This window comes from Gymnogyps californianus, chromosome 14 (assembly GCF_018139145.2).
Source record: "Gymnogyps californianus isolate 813 chromosome 14, ASM1813914v2, whole genome shotgun sequence".
Classification (NCBI taxonomy): domain Eukaryota; kingdom Metazoa; phylum Chordata; class Aves; order Accipitriformes; family Cathartidae; genus Gymnogyps; species Gymnogyps californianus.
In genome coordinates, this window is record NC_059484.1 from 16,913,948 (window position 1) to 16,934,616 (window position 20,669).

General features: G+C 40.7%; 1 protein-coding gene across 1 annotated transcript in view; it reads right to left on the reverse strand.

Annotated features, from left to right (window-relative positions):
* Positions 1 to 2,205: 2,205 nt before the first annotated feature.
* The window catches only part of SPOCK1 (SPARC (osteonectin), cwcv and kazal like domains proteoglycan 1), a 323,597-nt gene continuing 305,133 nt past the window's right edge, over positions 2,206 to 20,669 (reverse strand). The window contains exons 7-11 of the mRNA XM_050905361.1: positions 18,691 to 18,807; positions 11,687 to 11,908; positions 11,020 to 11,082; positions 5,635 to 5,772; positions 2,206 to 4,598 (exon numbers count right to left, since the gene is read on the reverse strand). Coding sequence (XP_050761318.1) covers positions 4,408 to 4,598; positions 5,635 to 5,772; positions 11,020 to 11,082; positions 11,687 to 11,908; positions 18,691 to 18,807 — 731 coding nt within the window. The 3' untranslated portion in view covers positions 2,206 to 4,407. The remainder of the gene's footprint in view (positions 4,599 to 5,634; positions 5,773 to 11,019; positions 11,083 to 11,686; positions 11,909 to 18,690; positions 18,808 to 20,669) is intronic.

Below are 20,669 nucleotides of genomic sequence, written 5' to 3' on the forward strand. Positions count from 1 at the left end.
CAGTATTTTTGATCCCCGAAGTTTAATAAAATTCAGGACAGGCAATAAGGAGTCGCAGACAAATTAAAATTTATTGAGACAGACAAAAATGCAACTATTTCAGACTACAGTTAAGCATTTACAGTTAACCAAAGATAGCAAAATGCTCACATTCCACTTAACTCCTTATGGAAAAAGCATTCAGAATTTACTATGCAATTCTACTTACTATGATAGTCTACATCCATCTACAGTAGGGACATCAAACTGAAACACGTAATATTTGGATCTCTCCTTACCGATCTACACGTTTAACAGTAACGGACATCAACAGCATTGAGAGAAGTATAAAAAGACCAAAACCCACCTACTGTAGAAAGGGCTTTTTGATGTATAGTAACTGTACAAAGCAGTCTATGTATTAAAGGAACCTGAATGGCATACAGAAGGGACTGCAATAAAAGCCAACAAATGTAGGAAGCTAAGCTTGAGCGATCTGGTGGTCTGTATCAAGTGGTGACCTTAGATCTATGATGTCATTTGCTGCTTGATGGGAAAAATGCTACAAAACTCCTAATATCAAAATATTCCCATGCCAGAAATGTATACTGAGACTAACAGACTAGGCTGGAGAGGCAAAGAGAAGCATTCACTAACAAACAGTGTTGTTTTAAATATAAACTTTACATTTTCAATATAAACTGTAGAATAAATATTAAATAAACACTTCAGATGGTTTAAAATAATAGTACAGAATAGCTTAAAAAAAGGCAAAGAAAAGGATTCTTTGTGTTCACAGCAAAGGCCAGTAATGACCCCAAAACCCCAACTGCGCTGAAATCTGAACTCAAGGAGATTTTGATTTAACCACAGTAGTTAAAAGGACACCTTGAAACATAATGCAATACCAAACAGTATTTCACAGTCTCTAATATGAAAAGAAAATGAGATTAAAAATTGGTTTGTGTCTCTAAAAGAATGGGACAACTCTGAGTCCATTTTTCACAATGAGAAAATGTTTGGAAGGTCAATGACTTGATGCAGATGGGAAGTCCTGCTTTGCAAAAAAAAAAAAAAAAGAAAAAAGAAAAAGAAAAGAATTAAATTAAGCTGGAAGAAAATTAAATCCTTTACAAAGCATGAAGAATGGAAGGGGCTTGATCTGGAAGAGCACTGGTCCTTGGTAGAATCGCTGGTTTCTTTTAAAGAAATAAAACATTTTCTTAATGCATCTTCCCAAATTGGACACACACACATGTATGCACACACATATATGTGTACAAATGTATATATACAGACACACATATATATATACACATATGTATATATAGGCTGCAGATCCCTCAGCCACTGGAGGATGCCAGTGGATCACAAAAGGGCTTTGCTCAATAGCTTTGTAATATTTGGGAACTTGCTCTTAAAGCGATCCATAGTCTGAGCTGCCCTCTTGCTGACTAGGCTGCGACGCCTCGTGATTTGACACTGCTCTCTTTAAACTCTCTTGTGGTCGTCCCCAGCTGAACTAGTCAATAAAATGGCATTTTTCCAATGCTGGCCCTGATTCAGAAGAACATTTGATCAACTGAAGCAGGCAACTGAACGATCCTGAATCCAGGCCAGCAGGCTTAAAACGAGCGTGTGTGTGTGCGCGCACGCGTGCCCTCTTGCCTGGCTGTGCTGGGCACAGAGCCGTTTGATTGGGACCCACAGCATGTTTGAGTTGGTGAGTCTGAGCGACAATAATTGTTTTATGGTTTACGAGAAAGCTATAAAACCTGCCAGCTCTCTGATTTCGAATAGTTGCGTTTGAGAGATTACAGCTAGGAGAGGATCAATGGTGTTGAGAAATGGATGGTGGTGGCATGTCTGCTCATGTAAACTGGAGGATGTCCACATTCGCTTCTAAAGGCTTATTTAACAGCTTTTATTTAACCATCTTGCATGTTTGCACGTGACACAGAAGGGCTGCAACCTTGGACCCTGGAGCTGCCTGCAAGGGCTTGGTTAGACAGGCTTTACCTTGGTGAGGTGCTGGGCAGGAGAAGGGATTTACTACGTGGCCTTTGAAGTAATGCATAGCTCCAGGACTAAGCCGTTGCAAGGGGACACAGGACTGCAGAAAAAACTAGTTGTGTGTGGAGAGTGAGTCCAATCAGGAGGATAAGCATAACTCTACTGATTGTGGACCTCAGTTTTAAGGCAACTCTGTGCCTCAGGCAGGTCCTGCACAGGACAGCAGAGCTAGACCCAGAGAGTATGGGTTTAATTAATAAAATACCAGAAGGAAATCAGCCATGATGTTTGAGAAGCAAGTTACTGATGGTGTTCAATTGCTTCTCACAAAATCATACTACTTAAGGAAACAGAAATGCTGGTTGTATCTGTTCCTCTTGCAAGTCAGCATCATTTTCTATGAAAGGCAAGTAGAAAAAGCGTGTGTGTGTGTGCTGTGCAGCTCATGGACAGTGATTTTTAAATCAATTTTCAAAAGCTATAGGAAAACCAAAGGGATTTGAGGCAGGGCAGATTGCAGGCCTTTTGCAAATAACTGTGATGGCAGATTTTTGGGAGGATGCAGGGGTGTGAAACAACACACAACAAATTCCTCACGATTTTACACATCCTGCTGCATTAATAACAATTATGCAGGCTTGCTCTTTGTTCTCAGGTCATTGATCTAGATAAATAGGAAATGAAAGAGGAGAAAACAACTGAGCCCCTGCAACACATGGTGTCTGAAAGGAGTTCCTCTTCTGTACTGCTCTTCTTTCTGATCATGTCTGAAAGCAGAGGTCTTACACAGAGGAGGAGAGGGGCTGTAGAGTCCTGCCAGGCTCTGCAGTGGGCATTGACTTTGGAGGGGGCCGAGGACCCTAAAAAATTGACTTCTGCCAACCAGCATGGCATTTTCCTGCTTTCGAGTGAATACGTAACCAGCTATGTTTTGACTCCACACTGTTTCCACCTCTATATCCAACACTAACTCAGAGGAAAAAAAAATTCGATCCAATTAGTTTTCTGTATAATAAGCACATTTTTCATTCTGCAGAAGAACTCACAGGCAAATCACAGGCACTGCTAAAATACTTATATCTGCATCCTCATGCAAGAGTGGGGTTAAGGTACCTCTTACTGTTTCTGAAAACAGCAAAAATAATAAAAGGTCACCACAGTACATTGCTGCATCAGAGAACTACAATGGGAAAGGACACAACAAATAATTTAATGTCAATATGCTGTGATACAATTGAAGAGCTATGAATATATGGGAGATGCTGAGGGAGTCACAGATTGTATTTTAATACTATTCTCTTTTATGTGTGTGCAGCTTGTCATGCTGAGCAAAGGGGTTATGCTTTTGAAACATGACCACCTAAGGTTGCTTTTTTAAACAGGCCAAATAAATATTAACTATTTAAATTAAAGAAACGACAGCTTATTAATTTTGATGGTTAGTGTCTTCGACAGCTTTATAACTTTGGAATGAGGGATTGCTAAAAGTAAATGAAGAACAGGCAGATCCATAGTGTGTGAGCAGGAAGCAGAGGCTGCCTGCACGATGTCAGTGCAACTCTTAGTGCAAAGGAGTTCCGCCAGAAGCTGAGGAACAGCTATGGAGGTGGTTATGATGCTACAAATTCACAAAAACACTCTTTCCTTAAAACACTTTGAAAGGCAGATGGACTCTGTTCCCTGCCTGTAGGGCTTGGTCCATGATAGCTGCAGGTTCTCAGCATCTCTTAAGGTCAAGGCCATGTTCCTTAACCAAATAAATAGCGTCAGTGAGCTGATCTATGCTCTGGTGGGAGCTTTGCCTTCAGTGTGGGCTGGACTAAGCCTGTTGGACTCATTCTCAGAGAATGTGAGGAAGAGAAAATCCTGCCAGTGGGTTTCTTTCTGGATTAAACCCCTGGTGCTGGGCAGCCAGAAGTCACTATCCAAAGAGACTTGTTCTTTACTGGAACGTAACAAATATGGACTAGAAAATGAGGCACCTACTTTTCCTTCTTCATGAAAGAAAAATAACCGTTTCTGATATGGTCCAGGCAACAATTTATGACACAAATTCTCTAATGTGAGAAGGGCTTCTAAGCCTTGTATTGGTTTGTTGAGCCCCTTCTGCGATTCTTCTTTCACAGGATGTATTTCATAAGCTGTGCAAGTGAGGATTAAGACATGAAATGTTTTTGAAACAAAACTCATTGCCCCTGTGGATAGAACAAAAATCCCCCAAACCAACTGAACAAAAGCTGTATTCCAAACAGTCCTTGCTTCAAAAAAAAACCTTGTCTTCCAAATTAAATGGACTATACAAAATTAAACTCAGTAGAGAGGGAATATTTGTGCCAGGTACTCTCAGATACAACTGCAGAGATATGATGTGACTTGCAATATTGTGCAAAATGTGAGTCCTCATTATGATGGGCACTACCATATATAACCAATTTCATCATCCTTATCATCATCTTCATCTTCATCGTCTTCATTAGCCGCTCTTACATGAATCTTCAGTTTCCCTTCTTTGTCTTTTTTTGCCGCTTCAGGTTCCTCTTCCAAATCATCCAACAGTACAACAGATCCACCACTGCCAAAATCCCCTGAGGTTTCTTGCTCTTCTTCTGAAACAGGTGAGCGGAAAGGTCATTCCCTCACATGACACCAAATCCCTCATTCATCACTACCCTCGTCATTCAAGGCACTGTCATTTGCAATGTTACTTTTTAAATTCTTTGGTTCAGCTATTCATGAAACAATCTCTACATTTCAATTTTCATCCTGACCTGGGATAAATATATATCAATTTAGTCTGAAAAATTTACTTGCATAAAAACCTATGCATCGCCCTCCTCCTATAGACTCAAGTCTGGAGAGTCTCAGTTCGCATGCATGCAGGCCAGAAGAGCATTACTCGTTTGTAAATACTTTCATCCCATCACAACTCTAAACCAGGCTAAAAATATTCTACATATTGATTTTATTAGAGTGCATAAACCACTCTCTGCAAATGCAGCTATTGAGCCTAACATCTGTGATGTGATCCTGGGCATCTCAGACCTTCTAGGTCTCTGCTTTTTCTGTTCCTTCTCGAAGAAGAAAGCTGCATCCACAACCATCACTGAAGCACTGTGAAGGAATACAGCTGAAATCTCGCTTGCCTAGGTATAACAGCTATTTGGTGATTTCACATATCTACATAATATTGTCCTGTCAGCAATTTTATTGGGCTTGGTTGTTAATTTATAAAATTTTACACATTAGGCCTTCCTTTGTCTGGAAAGACATTATTCATGAAGTCTCAGTAAATGCGTGTTCCACAGTATACAGAACAATATATTTAATACCCATGCATAGCAATCCCATAGTTTGGGATAAATTCTAATATCAATTACTACTTTTTCCAGGCTGGTAGCAAAACTATCTTCTTATCAGTCGTTATTGCCTGTTAACTTCTGCTGCACCCCCCAGTCCAAAGGACCAATACGTCTATAAGGACCTCATTTGTAGTCTGAATAGGAAAATACAGGAACACTTTGAACACTGGTAGTCATGTTTCCCTGCTGTCACTTTTGTTATCTTACTCCATCGTACAGCAATGGCAGGGCTTACAACAGTGTTAATTCCTTTGTTGTCTGAGGAAAGCACATCGTTACTCACCACAACTAACTGTCCCTTGCTTTCTTGAGCCAGCTATCTCATTCCCGTACTTATCAACACACCAGCACTGCCCTGTGCTGCCATGGCACTGAGTGGCTTTGTAATAACCTTCTTCATTGCACCGTGGGATGAAAGCACCTGAATAAAATATAAGGTATAATCAGTAATGCAAGCCTCTGTAGGAGCAAGCAGGTATATAGAGTATTATGAACTTGTCACTTATTTACATGAAGATCTTTACAACGTTGGCAAGAAAATACATGCGATTATCTGGTGCCTAAAAGGGAGCAGAAATTATATATGATTAACTATTTTCAGCCACCCTGGTCACTGCACAGTGCATAAATGTTTGTGCATATATAGCACATGGAGGGTGACAGCATACGGTACTAGAGATAGGTTCAGTCTGTGCCTGAATGATGAATATTCCCACAGAGCCCCTTCCAGATTTAACTCCTGGTTTTAGACTTTTCTTCCCAACTGGATTATTACCCCAAGTTCATTAATTCTGCATTTCCCTTCCATTTGCACTCCTTCAGTGTTTATCATATAAGTCTTTCCACAACACTGTAATTAGCCCTGGAAGGTATCTGCCATCTGCTTGCTATTCATACTAATCTCAAGCACAACTTCTGACTTACTGAGAGTCCCCATGTATAAAAGGAGAAGTCATGACAAGCTTTACAGAGAGTGACAACAGGATTTGAAGTCAATAAGTCTTTGGATTTGAAGCCCAAGATTTGTCTTACAATGAAACTGATACAGTTCAGCCTTGTAGAGTGTGGTTCAGCCTGGCTTCTGCAGACAGGGGAGCTCTCAGGAGAAACCCATTTTATTGTTCCCACCATTTTCAGCAGATACAGCAAATGTACTTCAATATGAAAAGCCCTCTTGTCCTTCGAGATGAGTTAGCTTTATTCCCAGGGGAGGTCAGTACAGTTATTTTCCCTTCTTTGCCAATTGCTTCAATTTGAAACGTGGCAGAAACCCACCCTTGCCCCCAAACTTCTTGTCTCAAATGATTTTTGAGAAAGTATTTTTCTCCTTTGTCAAAGATACCAGTGATTTACTGGTCACGCAGTAAGTTTTTTAACTAGTTCCATGTGTATAGCATCTCTTCAGACAGTTCATGTGTCAAAGGGGCTATTTCCACTACATTTCTCACAGAAAAAATGAATGAGAAGGTGCTGCCCAAACGTCATGAAATTTCCTATATAAAAGACATAAAAGTGGAAGTCAGTCAATCTCACACACACACATCTATATAAAGTGAATCCTTGAATTTCCAAACTCATCGCACTGCAGATCTTGTCTAATGTTTGAGTGCTGCTAATGTAGGTCTGGAAGATGAGAACAGAAACCTTTGAACATCTGCAGAAATCTTTGTATATCGGATCAGTTTTGGACCACCTCACATCCATTAGTGAAAGTATTTTAAATAACTTCAAAGCACAATCTTATAGGAGGCTTGCTTATAGGTACCACCATTATGTTCATGTACAAGTGTAAGCATACTGATGACTACCAAAGACTCATTTTCACTCTTTATAAAAAAATGGTTCTAATATCCATGTATATGTATTCGCCTTTGCAGGTTTTTGTAAGTTAACACTCACTGTTCAATCCTTTATTTCAATATTGATTAAGAAAGGTTTTTTTCATATTTATGCTCATGTCCTCTCTCTGTTAAGCACTCCAGGTGTTTATCAGACCATACACAACCTTGGGAAAAGTGCGCAGGTGCTGCTTTTGAGCTGGTGTAAATCAGCATAGCTGTACCCATGTCACTAGAGCTCCCCTGTTATATCAGATGAGCATCTGGCTCCAGGGAAGAACCAAAGGGGGAACCTCAGCGGCATTACGGGGCGAGCGGACAACGGCCTCTGCATTTTAAACTGTCTCATGCTTTCTCTTTTCCTTGGGCAATGCAACCTTTCTCTTCTTTGAAACAGGCCTTTTTGCATAGTTTCACTGTGTTTCTTGTAAGGTATTAAAATGTTCCACACCGCCTGTAAAAGCCATAGATTTAAAAATAAATTATGGCCCAGGCTCACTGCCAACATAACTGTGTATGGCAAGGATTCACGCTTTGGGTCACAGCAGAGAGTAGAAGGTACTTTTCCTTCTGCATGGGAAATGTGTGCCAATTTGTATGTAACACTGGAGCTTTAAATATTTAGCTATGCATACTAATGTCACAGCATTTGCCAACCATCAGAGGGAAGATTACAGTATGTCCTCTCCAATGTGTCAGGTGCAGGTGATAATCTGGTGAGGACAGAGAGTCACTGGGAGCAAGTGGTGTACAGCGTGATGATTTGTCCTGTAAATCCTACACAAATCGGCCCCTGTGTTCATTAGAAATAAGCTCTGGCTACAAGCTCTGCTATTCTGGAGCCAGCCCATTTAGTGGGAATGTTTCACCCCATAATTTGGTTTGGCATCAGAGAATATCTGCAGACTTTGGAAGGAGAAAGGAGTTTTCACCTCCAGAGGTTCTTGCACAGATGGTGCTTCCCCACAAGTGTGGAGAGGACCGCTGGTGGACCGGCGGTTAAGCACTAAGATTTTGTAGTGCTTAATAGCAAAATTAAGCACTACAAAATGTTAGTCACTCCCCACTGAACTGCCTCAGGCTACTGAATCCTGCTTCCCCCATCTCTCTTTGTCCCACGGAACATTTAACACAAACTGGAACAGCACTGTTGCATCTATATCCTCTTTATGGATCCAGACCTATCTCTCTTTTTGCTTTTTTTTGCATTATTTCCTTATCTATATAATACTCCCCTTCCTCAGAGGACATGGGGAGAATAATTATATGCTAAAGATAGTGAAGCACACAGGTAAAAGCCTGACAGAATTAAGTGCTAGCCAGCACAGAGCTCCTTGTATTAGCTATTACATTAGCGGAATTCACAGGGCTGATACAGAAGAAAATAGTGACGGGAACAGAAATTTATTACCTTAGTGATGTGGGAGAAGCATTATCAGGCTGCACAGTTGTATGCTCTAAAAGTACACTCTCTGCAGTTAATTGTACTCTAGATAAATCTGGTAGGAAAAGATGAATAGTGCTGTTTACTTTTTAATTCAGTCCCCTGGGATGCTAGACTCTGTTTGAAAGCCTCCAAATTCAACATATCTAATGGCAATGGCTTTGAAGTACTTTGTTGCAACTGTCACGTGTTTTGAAAAATATATAGAGAACAAAATATCAAAAGCCATCATTTTTTATCAATGGATACAAGTTAACAGAAATGTGCTTCATGCATATGCCCAGACTGTAAATGCTGTGCTTTGTGTGTCAGGGACAGAGAAGGAAAGAGAGTAATTAAAAGCTGGTTTCTCTGAAAATATTAATATCTCTTTTCAATCTTTATTGTTGCTACAAGCGTGTTTTTTGTCACGTGTATGTTTTGGTTTCCATTTGCATGATTTTTCAGTCAGTGAAGAGAAAAGACAATGTTTCCCGCTGTATAAATAGCTATGAGATCAGATTAAAATCTCACAGACAGGTGCCATTATGCAGGCAGACTTTCAAGGTAGGTGAAGCAAAGAGTTCCTCTCTATATTATAATTTTCTAGCTTGTAGAACAACCTATGCCTGACACTTCTTGATTTGTTGAGCTTAGCCACTTTCATCTTTCATTTTTTTTAATACAGTTGACTAGAAGTTATCTGTGGTAAGGGACCATTCTTACTGCTTTTACTTTGTCATTTTACTCCTGGTATCGTGATCAGATCCCAGTGACATGTGCTACAAATGCCTGCATGTTGTACTACCTGCAATATAGCCATCATTTTTCCCTGCACACTGGAACAAACCACTTATGTTTCAACCTAGATGACATTTATTGCATATAGCAAATAACAGCAAAGCATAAAATAAATACGGGATAGCCAAAGCTATCTATTAGGAACTGGGCTGCTTATTCTTTTAGGTGGCTTTGAAAATCGTGACACCCATGAGACAGAGAACACCATGACTTCCTCTGCCACAACATGCATTCGAACACAAATGCAAAATATTTACTGAATGGAGCACACACACAACTGAGCGATCAATCCTCCCTTCGCTCCCACAGCTATGAACAGCAAGAGCTGTAACTCTGAACCACCTTAATCTTTATGTGAACTTGCTATGAAAGGATGATGGAACTAAACCATAGTCCCTGTGGCCTTTGGGAATGTTTATTCTTAGTTTAAACCAACAAATCCAGATTAGGATTGTTCATAAGGTACCTGAACCCTGAGTCCAAATGGCAGTGGTATCTGGGAATGGCAGGGTTTGGCAAAGATGAGCTTTGCAGAAGCTCTGTTTGCAGGGTCTGCTAATGAGTATCTAGAAACATCAGACTAAAACCTGAGAGCAACCTGGGAAGCGGACTGCAATCTGAGCAGCGCTGCAGCAGAGCTGACGTGCATGCTGTGTGCTGCAGCTGGTGATGCTGTAAGAACCTGATACAGGTTCTCAATGATGGGCCTGACAGCCTGGGTCTGAGCTAAGCCAGACTCTTCAAGGGTGAAATGCAGTGTGTTCTGTAAACAGACACTTTGATCTGTACTGTATGCCTCGCGTGATTTGGCTCTATGTACAGAAATGCGCTAGGACAGAAGTTTCAATAAGATACCACCATACGAACGTTAGGCTACACAACGCTGTGTGATTTTAGGGTATGGAATTAGTTACCTTAAATTTACTCAGTTCAACAACCTGATTTTTTAGCAATTAAAAGGGAAAATGCCATATGGGGATTTATTTCACCTAATGTTAGATATCCATCAGAGCAGTGTAACTTATGAATCCGTTCAGGCTCCCAACAGTCAATAGAGAGAGGGGCAGGCTTTATCACATCTTACAGCACAGAGCATCCTGCAGGGCTGCCTAAATTGAGATGATATGAATTCCTGTTTTCATATACACAGAATATACTGAAATATTTTTAAGGGTGATTAGGCAAAACTGAACCCCAAGGAATGCATGCATTGCACCGTAACTGGAAGAAAACATGAACCCATTGGCTATGCACTGTGGCACCTTCAGTCACCCTTCAAAAATGGGAGGCTTGAGTATCAAGCAGCCTCCGTACTTATTCTGACCTACGAGGTGATGAAGGCAGTATTAAGCTCTGTGCAGATAAGACTTTGCATTTCTGGAGAGCTGTAAATTAGTTCCGAACCCGGTGCCATGCTGACACCTGTTCTGTATGTTGCTATCTCATTATTTGTTTAATTTCATAGTGTCAGGCCTACACTCCGTGGTGCATATTCCTGACTCAAAACATTAGTCTCTAATTGAAAAACCATTACGGCATATAAAGTTACAATAATCACAGAAGCTTTAATTAGTTGAGTAAATGAATAGCAAGTAATCGAACTTACCCAACAGACTCTTCCCTCTACTTAGCTTTTGAATTCTATTCATTTCATTCTGGCAAGGAAGACCTAAGATATAATGTATGAGAATCAGTTTCCAGATGGTACGGGACAGACTCTGTAATGACTGGCTTCACTACTGACATGAAATGTAGACTACTGTACACCTGGGAACGAAAGCAGCCCATATGCTGGTACTGTACTGCAAAACAAATTTATGTCATTAGCTCCACTAATTAAAAAAAAAAAGCAACACACTGTAGTTGAGAATAGTGTTTGGGGGCCATTTTCATTGTTAAACCATCTTCCTTCTCTTTTCACCCAACTGACATAATGCCAGCTCTCTAATTTATGATTTGCTAATTGACTAATTTCTGCATTAATAAAAGAGTAAGTTCTTGAGCTTTCTATCAGCAATAGAGCTTATTTCTAGACTGTGTGCACTGGCACTTACTACTTCTTTTATTGTTTTAATGATCAAGGGATATTAATGTAGTTCATCTGTAACATTAAACATTGTTACACAATGCCCTTTCACACCAGTGCTGGAGAAAAGATGTTTTTAACGCAGCGACTGCCAGTTACCAAACTATCTCTATAAGCAGGTCAATCAAACCTGAAACACAGGGAGACCCGCACAACTTCTCTTTGTACTGCAAATTGCACAACTCACCGCCCGGCTTCTGGAAGCAGTAGCACCACTCGTTGTTGGAAAGCTTTCCGTCTTTGAAGGAGTCGCAAGAGTTGAAGAGAGGCTTGACGCATGGCTCATACTTATCCAGATAAATGGCACTGATCTCCGAGGGATCCAGCAGCAGGTCATAGTTCATGTCAAGTTTGTTGAACATCCAGCCTAAGGAATCCTTACAGATTGGTAGTATGCTGGTGTCAAATCCTGTAAGAAGATAGGCAAATTTCCCCAACTGAACCCCAGCACACTCACTGCACAGGAATCACTGCTGAGCTGAAGCCTTGCTCATTTTTTTTGGCTGGACTCTGAACATTAACCTGACTTGCCCCAAGCAGAACAAAATTCTAAGACTGAACTGATTGCGTAAAGCTTAAAACCCAAGCACAGCTACAGACTAGAGCACTATTCACACTTTTTAGGAGCTGTGGGGTGGGGAGGGCTGAGAGTCATAGCTGACTACTGTAACTCAAAGTTATTTCTACTCAAATAATTCTCACATTTTTTTTTTCTGTCCTCAGTCCAAGTGGGTTGGCCTTGTTCCAAGAAACTGCAATGGGATGCGACAAGGCTGCATCCACCGTATTTTCAAACTAGACTGAGTCTGAATGCGATTTAAATCCTGTTTCCCAGACGCGTTTCTAGTTCCCTGATCAAATTCTTTCCTACTGTGCTCTTACCTTCCACCTCTCATCCTAGCTTTTCACTCTTCAAAGCCCTGCCTCCTGTGGTGGACAACAAAATGCTTTGATCTGGATTGCGAGCTGTCTGGGAGAGGCAGGGGGAGAGAATGGACGAAGCGCCTTTTTTGCTTGCACCACTCTGAAGAATGGCGCTGCTTCAGCTGGGAGCTCCAGCAAGCTGCACATGCTCTTGTATGCCATACCAGCACTATTCCTTCTTGCAGCCTCCAGGATTGTGCAGCAATACAGGATTCTGCTCTTCCAGTGCTTTGGAAACCATCATTCATTTTAATAGCCCAGATCCTTAAAAGACTGCAGCAGTAGCAGCAGTTATCACAGAAAGACCAAGTCACGCATATAGATACCCACAATGTATATGAGATATATGTTCCAGTATTCCGCGGTCTCCACAAAAACAGTGGCATTGCCTTCTTGCAAAACAAGACAGGGCATTATAAATCCATACTGTCACTGTATTTTTCAATGCTTGGTACAAACATGGACTAATTTCCAAGCTATCTATGATGTAAGAAAGTATATTTGTAATGCAGAGCTAATAGATCTGATAAAAAGGATATTGGTTTCAACAAGGACTCACAAACACGCATACATTGGCTGGGGATTTACAGGCACAGAAGGTACCTGAACCACGCACCCTCGGCACCTCGCGCTCACGCTCTTTCAGCCGTGTGCGATAACCTGCCTGTGCGCTGTTCGTTCTGCTACGGGCCACGTGGAGAAGCCTGATGGGCTTTTTCCTTTTGCTGCATCTTTCATTGAAAGAGGTCAAGCTTAGCCTTATTTGCTGTACGTGTCAAGTCCCATTTCAGGACGATGCTTTGTTAAGGTGAAACCTGAGATGTTGCTGGAATCACGCTGACAGTTTGTCCAAGCTCTGCAGCCTACCTGCTATTTTAAGTATTAATCCAAAGGAGGGCAGTGCTTTATGCTGGAAGCTGTGCTTTTTGTATGCAACTGCAGCTGAAGGTTGTCAGTGACATGGAGGAACAATCATCAGAAGGGTTAACTAATGGGAAGGTTTATGTCATTCATAATACATGTTTCTCTAAGAAAGGAAGAAGGTAACACCATTTACTCAGGGCTAGAGGCAGCTCAGGCAGGGAAGAGAGAAATCATGCTGAACATTTCATCACATTTTTGTGCTGTTATCTCCTCTAACATTATCTAATCGAGTTTGAGAACAGTGAAAAAGAAAAAGGCCATGTGAATTGATGTAGGAAGGAAGCCTGCTTGCCTTGCTGAAGCAATTAGGACTATTGACTTCAATTATTTTATTCATCTGAAGAAGGCAAGCAGGATTTGGCCACTGTGCAATCTCTTGTTGAGTGAAAGGATTTAAGAATCCTTGACTTTGCCTTTACAATGCACCGAGGAGCAGGGCACGCAGTCCTGCCTTGTGCGGGTGTATGCTGTGCCCGATTCCCCACCTCGGGGCAGATTAGAAGTAGTCAAACAGGCAGGGGTGGATCATTCAGTTGCATGGTGGAGCTGGGATCAGCACATGCTTCAGCTATCCTAGTTTAACAGCTTCCAGGGGAAAAAAAGCTGGGTTCCATTGGCTGCTTTTTTCCTGCACAGATCCCCTCTCTGGTGATGGTCTTTACGCCCTGTCGTGGCACTTACTGCTGCTAAGGTGAATAACTACAAGGTCTGTCGTACAACCAGTTGAGTACGGTATGTGTTGCTCAGCCCTGTGAGTCTCTAAAGGTCACCTCCTAACTGGCAAGGATCAGTGCAGGGAAGAGGAGATCCTGGCATGAATTTGCCCCTGACAGTGTCTGTGGATTATTTCTGAGTCTTGTTTTCCTCCCTGCTGGGAAGTCTTTATCTGTGTGTACAACATGCATTCAGGGATACAACAGCAGCGTGTCCTCAGTGCTGATCTGCCTGAGCAGATCACAAGATAGTGACTGATGTGAGTAAGAGGCTGCTCTGTGACATACCATCAGGGCTTGGATGCAAGATGCAATCGTGAAAGGTCACTTACGAAGACAGTTAGCTACATTAGTTGAAGAGTTTTTGATTGTAATTTCTTATAAACAAGGGAGCTTTCACTGTTGTGACCCGAGTTCCAGATTAGGTTTATTAAGAGGCTGTATTATTAAGCAGTGCTGGATTATTAGACAGTGTGGTCTGGAAGTCTTTAAATATTACAGTGGTAGGTGTGACGGAAGCCATTAGCTAGATGGTTATTATCAGTGAAAAGGTTAATTCTTTAACTGTCCCTCGATATGTGGTTGAAGGTGAATAGTAGTATCTACCTCCACATCATATTGTCTGCTGGTAAAAGCTACTGCCCGTAAATCACCTTTTGCAACATTGCATCTGCAGTCCAAAACCAGCAATCCTGGATGCTCTCGGCACCCAGCAACAGGAATGAAAGCAAAGTGTGCCCTGAGTGTGCAACGCAGGCTCTGACTTACTGCGTAACTGGGGCAGCTGGTGGAAAATGGTTCTCGGAGCTCACTTACCTTCACTGGGAGGTCACTGTGCTCCCATCAACTTGGTGAGGCCAAGTGATGTTGAATGAATTAACTCCTTTTTGGAGTCTTTTGATATACTTGCTTATAAATATGATGCAATATGCTGAATGAAATAAACCACCTACTGTAATTCTGTAATGAATTAAGTGCTTGGTTAATAGGCCGGGCTTCTAGCACAACAGACCCAGAATAACAGTAACCTCGGTGAGAACTTCTCTGCATCTTTCTGTGCATCAGCTCAGCGCTGCAGTGCCTGTGGTAAGAAGCAAGAGAACGGTGCAGGCTCCATATCCCTCCTGCTCTTGGCTCCTTGGCAGAGGCTGCCAACACAGATGCCAACTAATGTCAGTTGTGGTGGTGCTCGCTCTCATCTGGACACCTGCTCACAAGGACCTGGATTGAGAGCATCATGTTTCTCATTCCGACTGGCAGCTGTTCAGCATCCTAACAACCTTCATTCACTACACATCTGGAAGGAAATCAAACTGGTGACCTACATGTAGAAGTCTCATATCCCATTCATACGTAAAACGCTCCACCTCCTCTGAATTAAAATGGAATTAAATTAAAAAAAATCTTTAAGAAAATCCTAATTAAAAATAAACACACCTTCTGGCACATAAAATTATTTTCCCCCTTCAAGAGTTGACTTACATGAGCCAGTTTTATTTTATTAAAGTATACTACAATTAAATTAAGAGGGGAATAATTAACCTAATTTCCCCCATCACTTAAAATAAAGGAAGGAAGAGAAGAAACGTTCCCTGGAAAAAATCCTTTATGTTGCATAGATCTCTAGTAAAAGAAAAACAACTCCCACTCCAACCAAAGAGACTATCTAGATACAATACGGGAATGTTACGAATTATCAACAGGCTCAGGAGCAATTTGAGTCTGATCTTACTACCTAATTAGCTTTATTATTTCCTTATGTCAAAGCATGTCTCTGAGTTGCTTATATTATTTATTGAGGAGATTTCAATTGTACAAAGCCTGCAGAAGACAAAGTTCCTGGCCTGTGGTGCTTTGCTGGGATCTGGCAGATAGCTCACTGAATGAAGGTTTGAGATTTCAAACACAATGACTTGCCCTCATCCTTTTCCTTTCAAGACAGTTAAAAAAACAAAGAGAGTGTACTTTTTTTCTTCACCTGGGGGTGAACTTAATACACTCAAAAAGCTTATTTACACTCACAGTAACATCTTGAAAATTTAATGTAGCATAGAGAAATCTCTGCTGGAACACCTTCTCTAGACAGCTGATGTGTCCGAGGCATTGTAGTCATCGCATCCCACCATCTGTTCCTTTTACTGCCACAGGGGCATACCCAAAATGGATTACTTTGAGGATGTGCATGCCTTTTAAGACTCTACAGGCATAACCAAACCAGTTCAGTTTAATGAAGTGATCAGCCTGGTGAGGAGGGCAACACACGCAGAGCAATAGAAAAAGGGCAATGTGTACATGAGAGCATTTCCAGAGCTGCGTGTGTCCTGTTTGCCAGGATTCACACAAATTCTTTTTTTCAGTTTGGGTATGTGAACTTTCCTTTGAATTTTGAGCTCTGTTTAAGATGTCTTTCATTTTTACAAATGTTTGAAGTTGAAGTTAGAGGAAGCCAAATACTGCCGTCCTTACTCTGTGTGTATTTTCAGTGCTGCCAGAGAGAATTAGAGCTGCAGAATTTGGCACTTGCAGATTAATTCATGAATACTGTTGCAAACTCTTAAAAAGAAAAACGAGCCTAAGTTTTGTGGCATTCAAAAACAATTTAGGCATCTTAACTCATAAAGTTCCTTTCTTTTTTTTTTTTTTTTACTGACATATAAGAAAACAAGAAAATGTGCCAAACTAAGTCAACAGTCTAAAAATGAACATTGTTGAGATCAAGTGTTTAAGATCATCAAGGCAGCCTTTCATATAAAAGCTGCCAGGAATCAAACTAAACTAAAAAGAGATAACAGCTCCTCTGTGAATCAGAGCAAACACTGCAGAATTACCAGGAATGTTTTTCTCACTGAAATTGCTTCAGCAAAAAAAAATGACCCAACATCTTTAGGAAAGAATTTGTTCTTTGGCCTTTGGTAAGGTCCTCATGAGCAGCTCACAGGTCATCTGCGTGAAAAACATCCTTTTGACAATCTGATGAACTGAGATTTCATGTGGTTCTGGGCCTAAAGGACTTCAGATAAAGTTTTAAGTCTCTGGTGTTTTCTGTCATGGGGTCTGAAATGAATTAACGTCTTGAAGCCATGATTCGCTGTACATCCAGTTGTCTTTTTGCACTATGGTTCGGCTTCCTCTGCATGATAATATCCTTTTTTGGAGTACCGTTTAAGAAATAAGTAGGACATATGGTTTTAAAGATACTGACTTTGTTGTAAATACTATGGGGACATATGAAAAAGATCATTTACACAGAACATGGCTTGTTTCACTACATAGTTTTAAGATACAATTACTTGGCATTAATGAGTTTTGACTATAGTTTTGAGCAATATAGCCTGTGGTATATTCTGTTTCTTTAGGAAGAGGCCATCTATTGCTACACAAGCTTAGAAGTAGCACAAAAGCAGAGTGGCTGGGGAGACATGCACTGACAGTAAATGCCCATCCTGAGGTGCTGGGCCTGCTCTACTGCACCTTTAGCCTCTCCAGTTTCACACCACAGGGAAAATAGGCACTGGGGTCAAAAGAGCCGTAAAAGGGAGCAGTTGACTGAATCCTTTAAATTCTGTGTGTGCGGACCCTGGCTTTAGACAGCTTGTACAAGAGAATCAGGGCGGTGAAGTGATCGTGAGTCACACACCTAGATAAAACTTGTGCATCCTACTTTGCAACCCAAGGGCCTATGTGTTCTAGGACATACTATTTAAAAGGATTAATGAGTCCTTACAGAAAATAAATTTGCATCTGCTCTCTGATGAACATGACCTCTTTTGATGCTGTTGTCTGAATCTTTTCCCTCCCTGGTGGGTAAATGACATCAAAATCAGTCATGTTGGCTTAACCCACAGAGAGTAAATGTCCTCTAAACTGTTCATTTTCTTCCTTTCTTAAAAAAAAAAAATCATCAAAGGAAGCAAAGATGGTGTTATTAAATACCTGGGACACAACAGATTCCAGCTTTCCACACCATTTAACTATTCCAGCTCTGCGGCTGCGATGTGGATGTTTTTGTTATTCTTTCTCTTATATATATAAGGTGTTAGCAGGAAATCGCAAAATAAAATTGAAGTGAGTCTTTTCCAACATTGGCATAATTTTCCCTATGCTTGTATGCCATGTTTTTGGCTCATGCCACTGACGTTGGGTCAGAAAATGCTTGCCCATAAACTGGGGGGTAAGGATACGCCACGGTCCGTCCCCGAGAAGTGATTTGGATGCAGCCACGCTGATTTGGAGGGTCATGGAGTTTAACTGTACAGACACGAACTATGTCATGCTAGTTAACCTCAGGGCTTGAGAAAAGTCCCTGAGCAGTTTTATTTACTAGTATAGATGTGACCTCCATGGCCTTCAGACACAGTTATTTGCCTGATTAACTTGTAAAGGTCCCTCTGTCTCTGACCGCCAGTTTTTAGAGCAGTTTGGGCCAGAGAGAATACAGAATGACTGCAGCTCCTTTAGAAAACGGTGCAGCTATTTATTCGCAGGATCAGGTCTCCTGCGTACCTGCTTGCTTGCTGGCACCTGCTTGACATGACATTGTGGCACTAACAGCTGTGCTCAGCTGAATGCTCTCTCAGGCTGGGAAGCTGCCTACAACGCTCAATGTTCAACGGGAAAGGTGTTTTCTTACTGCCTTGTGCCGTCTCCGAGCTTGTTGGTTTGATGACACGATTTGCATCCTCGTGAAGAGCACCAAACCAGTCTTTTAGTCGTGAAGCGAGATTCCTCAGTTCTTTGTCTGTGCAAGCTGGAAAAAGAACAAAGCACCAGACTGAGTCAAGAGCACCAGAGAAAAACCTTTCTCCAGATAGTCTATTAGGAAAAATATTGTTTATGGTTGTAAAGTCCTTCTCATTAAGAGCTCTGAAGTAAAAGAGAAGGTTAGGGAAAAGGATGCAAGTTAAAAAGAAAATGTAAGAAGTCATTCTGAATTATAAGTTGTACTCAAGTACTTCCTCGGTAGCTGCCATGATTTGTGATGGAAGAAGTGACACACAGAGCTACCCGCAGGTTCTCAATTAGAGCTATGTGACTATTTAACTTAAATGTTTTCACCTTTTAGGATTTCAGAGAAAAATATCAGTCAAACAGATGGGGAGGAGGGACATACTTGCCTAGACATACTACTTGAACAAGATGCTAGGAATAATTTATAACCACATTTGGCTTAGTATAAGGCTATTATCACAGTAATAGGAAATACATTTACTTATTTATATACATAAAAAAGAAAATTGTTATGTTGCTCTAGTTCTACTGCAAATGAGACTTTGCCACCTCTGAAGGTTGTCAGTTCCATTTTGTTAGCTAGGTAAAACATTTATTTTCTTATAAATTTTTACTGAGAAATATCTAATCTTTCCAGAAATTTCTGCCAAGAGATTAATGTCCAGCTGAAGCAAATATTTTTAAGGAAGAAAGCTGCATTAGTCACCAGTTTCTGTCACAAAAAATATTCTTGTACCATGTTTAGTGCTTAAAATTCACATGCTCAGACAATTTTATTATTCCTGCTGTGCACTCATTCTACATTTTAAATGACATTTCGTGGAATACAGAGCAAGATTTTATGCCATAGAGGCAGACATCCTTCACAGGGCAAACCACAATACGTCTTCTCCAATTCACTGCACTTTATAATATTCCTCCTTCCACCTTATTGAAGAACAATTGAGTCCCACAGCTTGTCTTCCCAAGTTAAACTCACTGCTCCAACGACTGCAATGAGCTTGCTGATATCTCATGGCTGTGGTGAGTATTTGTTTGTTCTCATAAGGTTTTTTTGGGTCAGAAATAACTCTGAAGTTAAAAATAGGACATGATAGCGTTTTCTAAATGGGAAGTTTTTTAGCATTTGGAGGGGGGGAGAAAAAGAAAGGTTTCCCCATTTTTCTGTAATGCTGAAAGAGTTTGATAGATTTTCCTATTAAAGATAAAAATATGAAGATCACTATCCCACTAAGGCTGAGTCCAGGTAAGAAAAAATCAGGTGTTAGAGAAAAAAGCCAACAATTAATGTAAAATAAATGGAAAACAATGCAATATTAACTGAAAGTGGCTTGCATTACTGAAAAAGCTTATCACTTTATTTTCTCACTTAAATTAACATTATATTTTACTCATTGTAAACTATCTTATCTTTGTAAGTTAAGACAAAAATCATAGAGTGATAGGATTTTTGAGCCCACCAAGCCATCTTTTCTATAAGGAACATCTCACACCACTGTTGTTCCTTGGCTGTTACTCACAAAGTCTTTTATCAGAGAAAAATCACACCAGAAGCAATAGCAGAACAAATTCCATCATCCTGCCTGTAACAAGCCCCCATCAGGAGACGTTGCCTGAAGGAGTGAGGGTGTAGGAAGAAAACTAATTTTACAGGTAATAAATATTCAGGAATGAACTAGTTCTAGACAGGCACAAATGATTTCTTATTTTGTGAATTTAGATCCATAAAGAAATTTCCATCATGCACTAATTTCAACAGGAGTTGGGCGCTTAAATGCATGTTAGAAGTGATGGAGATACTTCTTTTACATAGGTTGGGAGACGCTGTTCCTGCATCCCCTGTTGAATTGTCATCAGATGATTTTCATCAGACATAATTTT